The following is a 14917-nucleotide window of genomic DNA, read 5'->3' on the forward strand; positions in this document are numbered from 1 at the left end:
TGTATCAAAGTGTTTGATTTGTCAACAAGTGAAAGCAGAAAGACAGAAGCCTTCGGGACTACTCCAACCTTTACCGATTCCCGTGTGGAAGTGGGAAGAACTCAACATGGACTTCGTATTCAAGCTTCCTTCCACACCTAGAAGGTACGACGGCATTTGGGTAATCATTGATCGTCTCACCAAGTCGGCACACTTCCTACCGGTACGAGAACGTTTTTCGCCCGAGAAGTTAGCCCAGTTGTTCGTGCAACGCATTGTAAGTCTTCATGGAGTACCGTTAGCCATCGTCTCCGATCGAGATCCGCGCTTTACTTCACGACTATGGCGGAAGTTGGCTGATGCACTAGGAGCAAGACTTAACTACAGCACCGCTTTTCACCCACAATCTGATGGACAAGCAGAGCGCACAATCCAGACATTAGAAGACATGCTAAGGTCTTGCATTATGCAATTTAGCGGTAGCTGGGATGAACAACTGCCACTGATAGAGTTTGTCTACAACAACAGTTATCAAGCGAGTACTGGAATGTCCCCGTATGAAGCTTTATATGGGAGGCAGTGTCGGACACCTTTGTGTTGGAGTGAGGTAGGAGAAGAGAGGCTCCTTGCAACAACTAATGCGGTCGGATCTGAGTATTTAAGGATGACCTTGGACAAGGTGAAGATCGTTAGGGATCGATTGAAGGTTGCCCAAGATAGACAGAAGAGTTACGCCGATGTGCGTAGAAAGGATTTGGAATTCGAGGTAGGAGATTGGGTATTCCTAAAACTATCTCCATGGAAAGGAGTAGTACGTTTTGGACGACGAGGTAAGTTGGGTCCTCGTTATATTGGGCCTTACGAGGTTACGGAGAGGATTGGCCCGGTGGCGTATAGGTTGGCGTTACCGGAAGAGCTAGCTCGAGTACACAACGTGTTTCATGTGTCGATGCTACGGAAGTATATTGCAGACCCTTCGCACGTACTCGAGAGTCCGGATATAGAGATAAGGGAAGATCTTTCGTATGTGGAGCAGCCAGTACAGATTTTGGATCGCGAGGAACGCACGCTACGCAACAAGACTATTCCTCTAGTTAAGGTCTTATGGCGGAACCACTTGGTCGAGGAAGCAACGTGGGAACCCGAAGCACAGATGCGTGAGCAGTACCCGTATCTGTTCCAGTGACGTGCGGAAATTTCGAGGACGAAATTTTTGTAAGGGGGGAAGGCTGTAACACCCCGTCCCGAATCGCACCGGAATCCGTGCACGTTGACCGAGGTTGACCGTTGACCGTTGACTGAAGGGGTCAAAGTTGACTTTTTGACTCGGTGGGAATTTCGAGTTGACCAGGGTACCGTGGCGAAGTGCATGACGCCCTGAGTTCGTAGACTAGTAGCACGTCGAAAACGGAACTACGGTTTGAAAGTTATGGACGAAACAAGTTGCGGTCCAAACTGTCCAAGGGGTGCCGGAGTTGACTTTTTGTTTATGGGGAATTGAGCTTTGACTCATGCATGGTTGTGAAGTGCTCGTCGATACGAGTTCACAGACTAGCGGCACGCTCAAAACGGACATCCGGTTAAAAAGTTATGGACGTTTGAAGTTTACCGGATACCGTATTATTTTAATATTTTTTTTGGGTCGGTGAACAGTGAAACGCCACGTGTCAGTTTCTGATTGGTCCACGTGGCATGAACAGTGTCATGCAGGGGTTTTATTTGTTAAAACACTCGGGGAAGAGAGAGAAAGAGAGAGAAGAGAGAGAAAGAGAGAGAGGAGAGAGAAAGAGAGAGCCACCGCCGGCCACCGGATTTTGCCACTGTTCCGGCCGAGTTACTGTACACGCGCCGGACAGAAAGGTTGCCCACCTCATTTCCGGCAAAACCTCCAAATTTCACGGCGAACGGCCGCCGGACGCGCCCGGATCGGACGTCCGAAGTTTGGCGGCGATTTTTCCCCTCCACCGCCGGCCACCGCGAATCGGCACTATTCCGGCCGATAAACAGTACACGCGCCTGACAGCCTTGATCCTCTCCTCAAGTCCGGCCTACCCACCAAAAATCACGGCCATCGGACCACCGACGCGCCGGGATCGGAGCGTTTTCCGGCGAGGGGTCGAAAATCTTCAAACGGTGATTTCTCCGCCGTCCGACCTCCGTTTTGCTCACCGTCGGTCCCGTTGGATTGCTCTCCTCACGATCTACAAATCTGCAAAATTTCACAGCAAACGGCCACCATCGGAAATTACTGTTCCGGCGACGGTTGCCGGTGACGTGGCGGCCGCCGGAAAGTACTGTTCCGGCGAGTACCCCGAAAATTCCGGCCAGCTCCAGTCCGCAGTGTTCGACCTCCTGAACCCAAATCCGACTTCCGTTTCCACCAATTCGCGACGGTTTGGGAGAATTGCGGAGCCGAAACCCGAAAAGCTTCCCGATAAAATTCCGACCCCGTCGGGTACGATCATCGGAAATTAAGACCGGATCTGTGATTAGCATCACTCGAGCTTTGATTCGGTATATAATTCGTAAATTTTAGTTATCGTTTGGTGTTCGCTCCCCGGGTACCCATTTGGGGATTACCCGAATAAAATATTAATATTTGTGGTTTTGGTACTGTGGATGTTTTAGGTGCACGTGCAAGTAGCGGAGTCGATCCTGCGGAGGATCTTGATTGAGATACGTGCACAAGGTGAGTGACCCACCTTCAAATTAATTTTGGGGAATTTAATTGATGAATATATTATGTGTGAATTAAATATTTGGAATTTAATATCTATGTGCCAAATATTTATTGGATTTATTGTAGAATTATTTATGAATTTATTGGATTTAAGAAAATGCGAATTCTACAAATTTATGCCATGTGGAATTATTTTATGGTTTTGAGGATTTTGAAATTGGTGTGGTTTTAATGGTAAATTGGGCATGATTTGATTTTCAAATATTTCAAAGAAAATATTTGGTTATATTGGTGATTTCAATTTTTATGAAATATGCCCATAAAATATTATGGGATTTGATTATGATATTTCGAGAAATTATTTATGCTTGGAAAAAATGTGGATATTTGAATTGATGGATTTGGGAGTTGGTGGATTTGAAAATCATGGAATTTATGGTATGGATTATAAGGAAATTGTGGAGAATTTCCCGGTTCAAGCGGATGGATTATGCCCGCTATGCTTATGAAAAATGTGAAATTTGTTTTATGATTTAAATTTATGGATTTTATAATTTTTAGATGCACCGTGCACGTACTGGTGTTCTGATTATGTGATATGGTATATGTGATATGGTTAGTGTGCACACGGTTGTGATTAGCGCGCAGGTGGGTGTGAGTAGCGCGCGGTTGATATTATGAGGGTGTCCTGTGGATGCCATCGGAGAGGGCGGCCACCCCCCTTTTGGCCGGGACACCAGGTTAGCAGCGGCGCAGTGGGACGCCACGCGACCGTATGCCGGTTTCTTTCTATAACCTCCTGTCTGGCGGTACCTTGGGACGCTGGGTACTGTTGGCGCCACTGGTATATAGTGGGTGCATCAAATGATTTTCAGAACTGTGTTTTAAAAATAAAATGTTTGGAAACTGTATTGGAATTAAAAATATAATTATTACTGTTCGGATATTTATTTGATGTCTTGGTTTTCGAGGAATATGAATAAAGGGTTTTGTGAAAAGGTTTTAAAAGGGGAACCTTTCCAACTGAGAGAATTGTAAGGGTTTTGAGAGAAAATATTATTTCCAAATAATTATTATTTATATACTTATTACTGTGATATTATATGGTATAGTAGTAGGGTCGCTCACTGAGATGATTAGCATCTCACACTCTTAAATTCCGTTCCTCTAGGTACCAGGTTGTCGGTGTTCATCCAGAGCGGACTTGATCTTCATCGCTGTTTTACTTCGTGAAGTACCCTGTTCGTCTTTATTGCAGTTGTACTATTTCTTTCATTCTTGTTGTATTTATTATGCACTGGATTACTGTATTTATTTTGAAGTGCTGCAATTTATGGAATCAATTTGTAGTATTATGGGAGGAATAAGGGGATATTTTTAGAAGTGTGTTTTCAGTGCAGGTAGTTTGTGGTAAGTAAATCCCTTAGGGGAGGCTCTGCCGGATTTTCCGTTGGAGAGTTCGGTAGGGTTTCCCTGGGATCAGGGCTGTCTAGGGTTCCGGGGAAGGAATTCTGGACGGGTCCTGACACTTATCCTTACTTTTGATCAATATATGTTTACATGTACTTGATTTTGAGAAACAGCACTAATTGCTTCAGTTTTTTCACGGATCCACATGCATATGATACCATACTTCTAACTTCAATTTGCAGACCCAATGGCATTTTTCTCGTTTTCGTCAAATGCTATTATTCATACAAGAACTAATCTGGCACAACTACAAATCAGTAACGATTCATTCTTGCTGCTGTAACTAGATATTTGTTTTTAGAATAACCCAAGATTCTTTTTTGCTCCCTTTCAAGTTTCAATTAATATCTAAGAAATATTGACCCAAAAATAAATAAATAAATAATTATCTTAAGGACGGATTTTTAACAATTTGGCTCATAAAGATTGGCTCTGGACCGGTCCTTTTTTTTTTTTTTTTTTTTTCCAGACTTTGTATCGGAGGGGAATGAATTTAAGTCCACCCCTTTTGTTTTTCTTCCTTCCATCAGCTTTCTGGATCTTCTTTCGTTGCTTTTGAATGAATTTTCCCCCAAAAGTAGGAAACATCTACTGTATTATATGTCTCCAACCCCAGCTGGATAGTTTTGTATCTATTTGCTTATATCTAAATACAATAATATTTTTCTATCAAAAAAAAATAAATAAATACAATAATATTCACAAACTAACATAAAGAAACAGTCAAGCAAGTACATACACATTTATGAAAAAATGAAACTTGATTGTAAAAAGTTCGCTTAAAGCTTCTTTTTCTGTCCATTTTGCGTTCTTTCGTTCTCATTTCTGTTTTTATAATGTATTTCTGTTTATAACAAAACACCTTCTTTTTCAGTTTCTGTGACAATTTAGAGCAATCACTATAAACATTAAACAATTGAAATGTAAGAAAAGCCACATGGAACTTACGAAATCCAATTAGAACCTGAAAACCAGAAAGCTCTTATACCTCATCTTCTGAGCTGAAGCCTATAACATAAAGTAGGAGCTTCACCTCAAAACCACATATCTTTTGCTTGTGTGAAGCTTCACTTAATATAACTTCAGTTCCCAAAGCACCAAATCTTTTTCTCTGCAAAATATTTCTGGCAAAGGTAATGATTTCTATAATCATACACTTCTGACTCCACGTAACCTGAGGAAAAAAGACACCTTCTGACAAATTCTTTTAGCCATTACTTACTTGTTATGACATTTCCTTTTGTCATTTTCTTCATTTACATAATTTTTATAGCACCTCAATCCCTTCAGTCCCTTCCATATATAAATTTTTAAATTCCTGTTTGTCATTTATATACCCTTTTCCACTTGAATTCAGATGATCATCACTGTTGTGCTTCATAGTCCATCATGTCCATTCAAAGGTTTGAATAGGCTTTCTCCATTGCAATGAAAGCAAAACCAAAACCAACTATTCTACAGGCAGTCAAGAGTCTGATCTGGATGTTGTGAAGGAGGAAAGAAGACCTGCAGCTTGGGCAGGTAGAATTTCTCCGAATGTTGACATTGCAGCTGCTGATCTATCCTTAAATATACCCACTTGTCCGTCTGTCAGTATGGATCCCAGTTTCAGTGTGCTCTCTCCAAATCTGCTTCCAACCTGTTAATCAAAAGAAAAATCATGCTTACAAACTTTGCAATCCAATAAATTCAGACAAATAAATAATAAAATCATAGCAATATTTATAAAAAGGAACTCTATAAGTCACCACAATCCAATAACTCTATGAGACACACACATCATGCGGCTAAAAAGATGAGACATTATGAAATGTAATGTGATTTATGCAGTAATTAAGCAGTAATAATAATAATAATAATAATAATAAAGGTCCTCTCCAAGGTGGGATGAGTTGGCTACAGATCACCTAAAAATCATGGGTCAAAATTTCATTTTTCAGTAAATATAAATCGATTAATTCATTAAAACAAAATTCAAAATTGAATGTAGATTCTGATGGATGAAAAAAATATATATCTGCATCAAAGATATTCTAGGAAAGTGTTATGCAAATTTATTTACAAACCAATTTCAAGAAATTGAAATTTCAGTAAAATGGTGAATTAACATAAAATTGAACTTCCTTTGAATCTTTTTGGACATATACAAATAGGATAACTATTACAGCGCATGCAATCCCAAAAAGCAATAGGCTGCAATATTCGTGGTTGACTTCATGGAGTTATTCTAACTTGGAAAGGTGTTATCACATATCATACTACTCATTTAAATTGCACCTTTCGTTTAACTAAAGAAGATTAAGGTAGAGTTTTATGCACGTTAGGTCCTAGATCATAGTTACATGAAGGGGATTACTGTATAATCAATGTCAAATTACAGAGATGTAGTAACAATCATTTTTAGAATTAGATATCAAGAAAAGTTGACATGAAAATCAAATAAAGAATAGCCGCTATGAAAAAAGGACCAAAATCTTTTAAATAGAGCAGTCCTGTTATCCAGGTGCATCCAGGCAAATAAAAAGCCCTCTGTTCTTATGATAAAAGTTTTCCTAAGGATAATATTTGTCTCTTGAAACATAAGTACATTGTAATTATACAGTTTGACTCCAGAATCTTAAACCTATATGTTCAGAATTGTTAGTCTTTCAATATTCTTAATATAGCAAAATATCCTAATATGGGTATTATTACAATTTCAATTATCTTAATGTTCTAATAAATGATTGACGTGAGGATAAACATCCTAAATTCCATTCTATAATTTTTAATTCTCCTCTCTCATCTTCTTTCCTAGCCCTGTTATTATATTCTTTTTTATCTAAATTCCTAACACTAATATTACATATTAAAGACCTCAACTAATACGTATATGGATAAACCATTTCCAAGAATGCCATGCCAATTTCATACCCACTTACAGAAGCAAATTGAAGATTAACAGGTCACCATTACATTTTAGGAACAATCTTGCTACTATCTCATATTTCCAGGTTCTTGAAAAAACGACTGCAAAAATGAAGGCTAGACAAGAGTAACCTTGAACAACAATTGTAAAAGTCTAACAGCGTTACCTGCATGAAAGATTTTAGGAATGGTGTTGCAACCCCAAAACTGGAGTTGTCATCTAAATCCATCTTTCTGGAAAACTCTTCATTTCTATAACCTTTCCAGGAATTCCTTGAAGCGATACCATCAACAGATGTTGGAGTAGATATCTTAGCTGTCCCCCGTGAAGACAATGCGGGTGCACTGGACAACCAAATTAAGTTAAAAGCTATAAGTCATTGTAGAATATTAGCAACCTATAGCAGCAACTATGTTAATTGCCTATTGAATAGCGGAAAAGACTAAAAAGATAACATAGGTACATATATACACTTATTATCAATTGTGTTAGCATAATATTCATAGTTAGTCACACATCCTAGAGACTTTTGGAAATGGTGAAAACTTAATATGGTATCAAAGCCTATTTTCTAACCAGTATGTTAATATCCTGCTAATACCCATCTTTATAATTAATTATGTCTGAAATGTACAAGGTTAGCTACATTTGATGAGGAACCATCTAGTCATCTATTGTATTAGCTTCACATACATAGTTGGGCCCACATCCCAACAAATTAAGAAAATTAAGATATACAAGATCCTCATCTCAGGTACTCACTGGTCGTCACACAATGTGTTTACTGACAAAGCATCCATGTGTGGCTAGATAAAAGAGCACTAACCTGATAGGAAGGTATTTGAAGCGAGGAACTGAAGAGCATCTCATGATATTGGACTCTGAATTAGTTGGCAGTTTCTGAACAGTATCTGTGTACAAGCGATTAAGTTGCACAAAAAATCCAAAAAGGACTGCATGTCGTTGGTATGATTGCCTTTCATTCTCCCAGAGATATGGCTCATACCTTAATAGGAGTCAAAGTAAGTCGCAGAACAACTTAAAACCAACTCAAATAATTATATTTAATAAACCCACGCAAAAATAAAAAGAACAATAATAAAGAAATAAACAAGCCAACCAGTAAACAGGAATCCATTGAGATAAAAGCCTCACAACTCAAAATAAAGTTCTATTGCTAGGTTGGTTTCATTAAGAGACACAATCTGTGTCATGTGAATTCATTATTATTCCCAATCAAGCCACTTATGATATCCCATTGCATTCTCAAACAAAATAATATCTACTTGTACAAATGCAACTATAAAGATAACAGAGAGCCTATCAGAAAGATTAGATGCTTCAGCTCCTGGAAAAAGCAGAAGTAGAACAGTTTTCACCATCACAGTTTCAAACAATTAAAAACAAAGTTAGATTTAAAGTAACAAAATGCATTAACTAAATGTCAGGTATAAATACTTGTCAAAATATAATGAATAAAACATTCCAGCAATTACAATAAAGATTCCGTTTTGCACTAACAAATACAATCTAGTTTATGTTTCAGGTTAGCATGTTTCACATGTCTAGTTACTGGAGCATATCTAGTTCAATTCAAGAGGGTTCTAAAATAGAAAACTTACATTAACAAGATTTATCCTATATCTGCCTCAGACTCCTAACAGGTAGGAAGTTAGCAGCAAAAACAGGCCTCAACCAACAATATCTGCCCATGACTAGTTTGGCCAAAAGATCTATTGAACAATTTTCTTTTGTTACTACCTTCGATGACAACCATTTGCATAAGAAACATACTTCTTTGTAAGTAGCCATGAACAAGAAAAATCAAGCATAAAACAGCTCTCTCATGACTGACCATGGATATACTCTAAATCGTTCATACTCAAATTAGTGGTACAAATTCCAATTAGTATCTTATAAATATGTATAAACTTACGTAAGCCAGTCTATGGGGTCCAATCTCTGTGAAAGACGATTGATCATCCCATCAACATGGTCTCTAACGACTGATTTTGTATGGCTCTTGTCATGTTTCCGTCTGAAAGGACTTTTGACTCTTGGAACTCTAGATAACTCCTCAGTGATATTGGGATCACCTCCTGAAAGAACATCAGCAACAAACCCTAAGTCTAACAGAACCTGCAACACTCCTTTTTCAGAAAGTTCAGATCCACCAGCTTCTCTGGAAGAGAGAAAATCCTCATAAATGCCAATAACCTACAAAGAAATTAGGGCAGCCAACAGATTAACAAAACAAAGTAGCTAAGAGTTGCACTTGAGTAGAGGCTTTTTCGTTTTGTTACTTGTAATTTTTGAGCATTCAGGATATGTAGAAGTGTGTTACAAGAGATTCGTGTCTTTTGATGTAAGATGGATCCTTTGAAAATTCTGTGGTGCTGCTGGCAGGTTAGCATGGGAAGTTAAAAAAGAAGACCAGAAATTTAGGATTGGAACATTTGGAAGTACCAAGTAGCCTTTTCTAAAAAATTGTACATATAGTTACACAAAAATCGACATCTCTCCTTTGGGATACCTGAAGCAGTTTGAAAGTGGATTAATTTTACCAGTCCCCATCTTTTCAGGATGAAGGCATGTTTGAATTGATTGGACTAAATATATCTTACTTAGGCTTGTCCCCTTTATTTATTTTTATAGAACTGTTTCAACACAAAAATGCAATATTTAAGTTTGTGGAAACCCAGATCTTCATTCTTTTAGTTATGTAATGCTCATGGACAAGCAAAGTTGTCAATAGTGGATTAATGGTACTTTCAACATAATTTACTCATTACAACACAAAAACGTATTAAACAGGATCATCGGAAATTAAAAGATGAAGTTGTGAAAATATGGACCAAAAGAGAACTATTAACATGAGAATCCAACGAGATTAGAAATTCAATGAAGCATATATGGAAGCACCCCAAGATAAGAAAAATTTTAACTCCAACTTCAGAAACAAATCAATCATTTGTTTACCATATGCAAAAGAAAATAATAATAACTAATCGCCGGCAGCTTGCAAAGATGCAGTAAAATAGGATATCCAAGCAAGTTGTTTACCTTTTCCAACAGTCTCTCAGCAAATTTACGCATAATTGTCTTGTCAAGTACATGACCTCCAATTCGATGAACTTCTTCACATGCACGAAATAGAAATGAGACAATATACAGAGAAGGCATGGAAGGAAGTGATATTTTCAACTCTGATTGACTATCATGTGACTGCTCTTGCTTGACAACAGTCTCTTCCCAGCCCTGTCCAAATTTTAAAAAATTACAAGCTTTTTATATTTTGGGAAAATTATACACAGAACACCTAGGTTTTGCTAAATTTACCCATATGAAGTGAATCAATGAACAACCAAGTCATCCAACTCAATTTGATTATACAGAGGAAGGAGGACTATTATAATATCCAACAAGCAGTATACAGGAACTAAAGTCAAGTTTCTTTTTCTTATCTTGAAAGACACTACTTCCTCACTGGCTTCCAACTATAAATTGATATAATGAACTATCTGACTGGTTTCACCAACTCAAACCTTGTATAACATTGTATGGAGCTTCAATTCCATCACAAGGCTCCTGTGCTTTTATTAACTGAAAAATCATTAAAGAAAAGAAATAGAATACGATTAGCTGTCCACCACATGGAACTTACCCTTAAGGGAGTTGTCAATGACAAAGCATCATCTCGTCCAAGATCATGAGATAGAATAACCGAAAGCTCATCAGATAACCATGAGATCCACAAGCTGTGAGCTCTAATGCAAAGATCCCGTAAAGTCGTATTAAGTTCTTCAAGTTTTGGGCTTGCAGTTTCACCAGCTCCAAGCAATGCAGAAGTAACAGATGAAGTTTGTCTTCTAGAGGCTAAGGGCGCTTGCCTTCCGGGGCTATCACAAAGAGGAGAATCAGCAGCAGCAGCAGTTCTAGATAACCTCAACGAAGAAGGTGACTTGTCAAAAATGGCAGACACAGTTCCATTAATCCAAAACATTGGAGGACCAAGTATCACCGGAATATGCCTGGAGTAGCTCTGGATTGCAAACAATAATCTCCCTATGAAAAGGGCTCTCTCAACAGCCTGACCGTCCCTTTCTTTGCTGCTTTCCATGACGGCAAACAAATTCTCAAGTTCACCCTTAACCTCAGTCAAAATGGTGGACATACTCTCAAAACACTTAGATTGTACGTAGGGCACCAGATCCTTTAATCTAGGGGATGCCTTTGGAGAATCCAGGAAACTCAATAAGTCCTCAACAACACTCTCACAAGAACTATCTACAGCATCCCTGATCCGACTAACCTCAGGACCGAAATATGCATTAAGACAACTCCGAAATTCATTATCAAATGCAGAAGCCTTCTTAGTAGTAGAATCTATGAACCAAACACCACCGCCAGTCGAAGGACGATTCAAGTACCCAATAAAATCCACACTGGAACCATCCCCAATTGCCTGAATGGTGTCTGCCACCTTCATTGCTCTTGAGAGTTCCACAAACCTTGATTCTACAATCACCTTCATCCTTCCAACAAATGCTTCTTCAAAGATTTCGTCCCATAAATCAGAATCATCTCCTAGAACAAGCTCACGCATTCGACTCCATGGCAACTCAATGTCGGACCCAAAAACACTCTTAAGCCATTCCAAACTTCCTTCCAACACTTCTTTGCTTTCTATCGTCTCCCTTATCAACTTCTCAGCAGAAGCAAGCTCTCTTCCACTTCCCACAGCATCAATCAAAAATCTTCCATTGATCTTATCCACCATCTCTCTTCCACATTCCCTCAACCAAAAAGAACAAACCTTGGCAATGTAATCCTTATCCAGCATTACCATGACAGACTCTAACTTATCTCTAAAGGAATTCCAAAGCTTTACCTCCTCCTCCGGGTTGGGAATTCCGCCAAACAGTTGGGATGCAGGAGGAGAATCTAACACCACCTTATAGAACAATGGCATATCATTCAATACTCGCAAAAATAGCTCACCCACATGCCCAACGCTCACCTGAATTATTCTCAACGCCTCACAGAACACGGAAATGACCTCAGAGCAATCGGCATTAAGAGGACAGCCACCCAACGTCTGCGAAACCCAGGCCTTCCTGGTATCCAGGAACAGACCCAGAACTTGATCCGGAACTAAATCATCAATGGCGGCAACGGCAGCCAAGGCATCAGCGTAGGAAGCAATCCCCAGATCACGATCGAAGAGCCTGTCTCTGGCACGCTGTGAGATCTGGGTCTTGAAGCTCTCAACGATCTGCCACTGATGCTGGAGCAGAGGAAAATTGGATAGAAACCTCCGGTGATCAGAATCACCGTCGAGACGGAGGTGTACGTGCCTGGCACGAACGTACCTAGCTGCGGCCTCGAGGAACATGGATTCGTCGAGGCAGCCCCAGATGTTCTCGGGGGTGTCTACGAGGTACTTGACCCGGCAAGCCACGCCGTAGATCCGGGAACGAGATGGGTCGCGAGGGGTTGTGACGGCGGTGGCTGTGGCGGTGGCGGAGGGGTGGTCTTCGGAGAGAGAGGAAATGGCAGAGTGGATGTTGGAGAGGTTGGAGGAGATAGATTGGGAGGAGCGCTTCATGAGGACGATGGAGTCGGCGGAGTCAATGAGGTCCCGGTAACGGGTCCCAACGAGGAGGCGGAGCTCTTCTTGCTTCTGGTGGATGAAATCTCGGGTGGAAGATTCCACCTTCCGGATCTCCGAAATGGGCTTGGTTCGGAAGAGGGATTCGGCATCCCGGTATCCTCCGCCGGCGAGGGCCGCCTTGCGGGTGTCATCGGACGTCACCGGAGGTACTCTCATTGCCGTTGTGGTTTGAATGTTTTAATGGTGCAAATGAAGAAGAAAGCGGACATTTTTATATCAGCTAACACATGAAGACCAAGCAGTTGCTCTTTACTTCCTCCCGCACAGCCATTTTTCATTTTCAATGGAAAGAAAAGTAACTACCATTTTCCTTCGCACATTTTTTTTAATTTATTTTTTATTAAATAGTATAAAACATCAATATTTACATTAAATAAATAAATAAATAATGTTTATCATAATTTTAATAATAAGAAGAAGAAGAAAAAAGAAAATTACAAACAAATGAGAAGAAGAACCTAAAAATGACTAGAATATTCCGTTCGAAAATTTATAATTATATGAGTAAATATTAGCCTCCTTGAGATAAAATATATAGCCAATACAAAAGTGAGATAATATTTTTTGTAATTTTTTTAATTGTTATGGTTTTTTGTTAAAAATATAGTGTTACTGTGTTTTGCTTGCTTTTGAATTAATTGAAGCTGATTTTACAAATTCACTTTTTTAAATTTATAATTCTAAATGGATATGGTATGATTTTTAGATAATTTTATTCTACTTCCTCTTCAATTAATTAAATTGTTTTTACATATTTACATTTTATATTGTGGCTCACATGTATGACCAGTTATATATCCTATTTAATAGTTTTTCTCCAAATTTTTTTTTTTTAAAGAATATTTTGACAAATGAATTAAAGAAATTCACATTTTAAAAGAATAGATGTAATATGGTTTTTACATATTTTTATTTAAGCCCATCCCCTATGTATAGATGTTTATATTTGGGTTTTGACATTTATCAGGAAAGAGTTTGTCAATGTTGCTAATCCGCCTTATGTCTTAGGCATTTCTCTTTCTCAGTTTCCATTTTGCATTTTATAATACTTTAATTCCTATAACATGTTAAGTAGTATATATTTTTCTTTTTCACTTCATATGCTTAAAGCTTAAACTGGTTAGAGAAGATAATTAAACTAATCAAATAATAAGGTATATAAATTATATTACATATGAATGAATGATTACAATTATATATATTTTTATGGAAAAAATCAAAGGCCAGATATTCATTTAGTTCTTATTATCTGAATATCTTTATACTATTTGGATGACAGATAAGGAATAACTTTATATTGTTCAATTAATATGCCCTGAATAATTTATCGTTGTTTAGTTGAAATCTACTAAACTTTCAATAAAAATTTAGGAAACTCACATAAAATGCAAGAAGAGATATATTCATATGCTTGTGTTGTTTAGAAAGGATAATCTTGATAGTAGTTAAAATGATTTCCAAGATGGATGATCAAATTTTAAAAAATAATAATCGAAGACCAATTATAGGCCAAACGAATAATCAATATTGATAAATTAGTCATTGTCATTAATCATGAGCAACTTAAAATTGAAGTAAACTTAGAAAATGAGCTTCACTACTACAAGGATGTCACAATATAAAAATTAAAATGTAATACCTAATATTCCATAATTAATGTCTTAAAGAGCCTATAAAACCCCAATCCAATTTTAGTTTAATTTAAACAATGTCAAATAATATGCAAAACAATGATAAGATAATGTAAGATAATAATGTGATATAAAAGTAAATAGGAATAAAAACAAAAAATGTATAAAATTTTTAATTTTTTTATCAGGGGAAATTCAATATTACTATGTAAGAATTTAATTGAATTCAATTAGAGAATTCACTTTCCCTTATGAGATTTTTAATATTAAAAAGTAAAAATAAAATGTATTTTAAACTAATATTGTCATATATAATTTATTGATCATATGTCTAATTAATCAATGATAAAAATGAACTAAATAGCTTATTAGACCATTAATTCATATATAGAATGATAAAAGTGAACTAAGTAACATATTAGATCATTAATGCATATATAGAATAGGAAGGATTGCGTACAAAGTTTTTTGATGAAACTTTTTGACAATTAGTTCAAACCTAATGGAATACATTTGCCTTTTTCAAAACCCTTAAAATTTTTATATCCATATCCAACACCCGTTTATCCTTTACT

The 14917-nt window shown here is 37.7% G+C and overlaps 1 protein-coding gene across 1 annotated transcript; it reads right to left on the reverse strand.

The window, feature by feature from the left end:
* Nucleotides 1–4865: 4865 nt before the first annotated feature.
* Nucleotides 4866–13020, reverse strand: LOC107410057 (conserved oligomeric Golgi complex subunit 1). Its single transcript, XM_048467809.2, has 6 exons — nucleotides 10702–13020; nucleotides 10101–10295; nucleotides 8974–9254; nucleotides 7864–8043; nucleotides 7204–7381; nucleotides 4866–5768 (listed from the first exon to the last, which is right to left on the reverse strand). Exons 1-6 carry the CDS (start codon nucleotides 12865–12867, stop codon nucleotides 5595–5597), a joined length of 3174 nt encoding a protein of 1057 aa, XP_048323766.1. The 5' UTR covers nucleotides 12868–13020; the 3' UTR covers nucleotides 4866–5594.
* Nucleotides 13021–14917: the final 1897 nt, after the last annotated feature.

The sequence above is a fragment of the Ziziphus jujuba genome, chromosome 10 (assembly GCF_031755915.1).
Source record: "Ziziphus jujuba cultivar Dongzao chromosome 10, ASM3175591v1".
In the NCBI taxonomy this organism is placed as follows: domain Eukaryota; kingdom Viridiplantae; phylum Streptophyta; class Magnoliopsida; order Rosales; family Rhamnaceae; genus Ziziphus; species Ziziphus jujuba.

Coding starts and splice junctions, on each gene's coding strand:
- LOC107410057 (XM_048467809.2), bottom strand. CDS start 12,867: ATGAGAGTACCTCCGGTGACGTCCGATGACACCCGCAAGGCGGCCCTC. Junction 10,296..10,701: donor CATTGACAACTCCCTTAAGG/GTAAGTTCCATG, acceptor AAATTTGGACAG/GGCTGGGAAGAGACTGTTGT. Junction 5,769..7,203: donor TCCTAAAATCTTTCATGCAG/GTAACGCTGTTA, acceptor TTTGATTAACAG/GTTGGAAGCAGATTTGGAGA.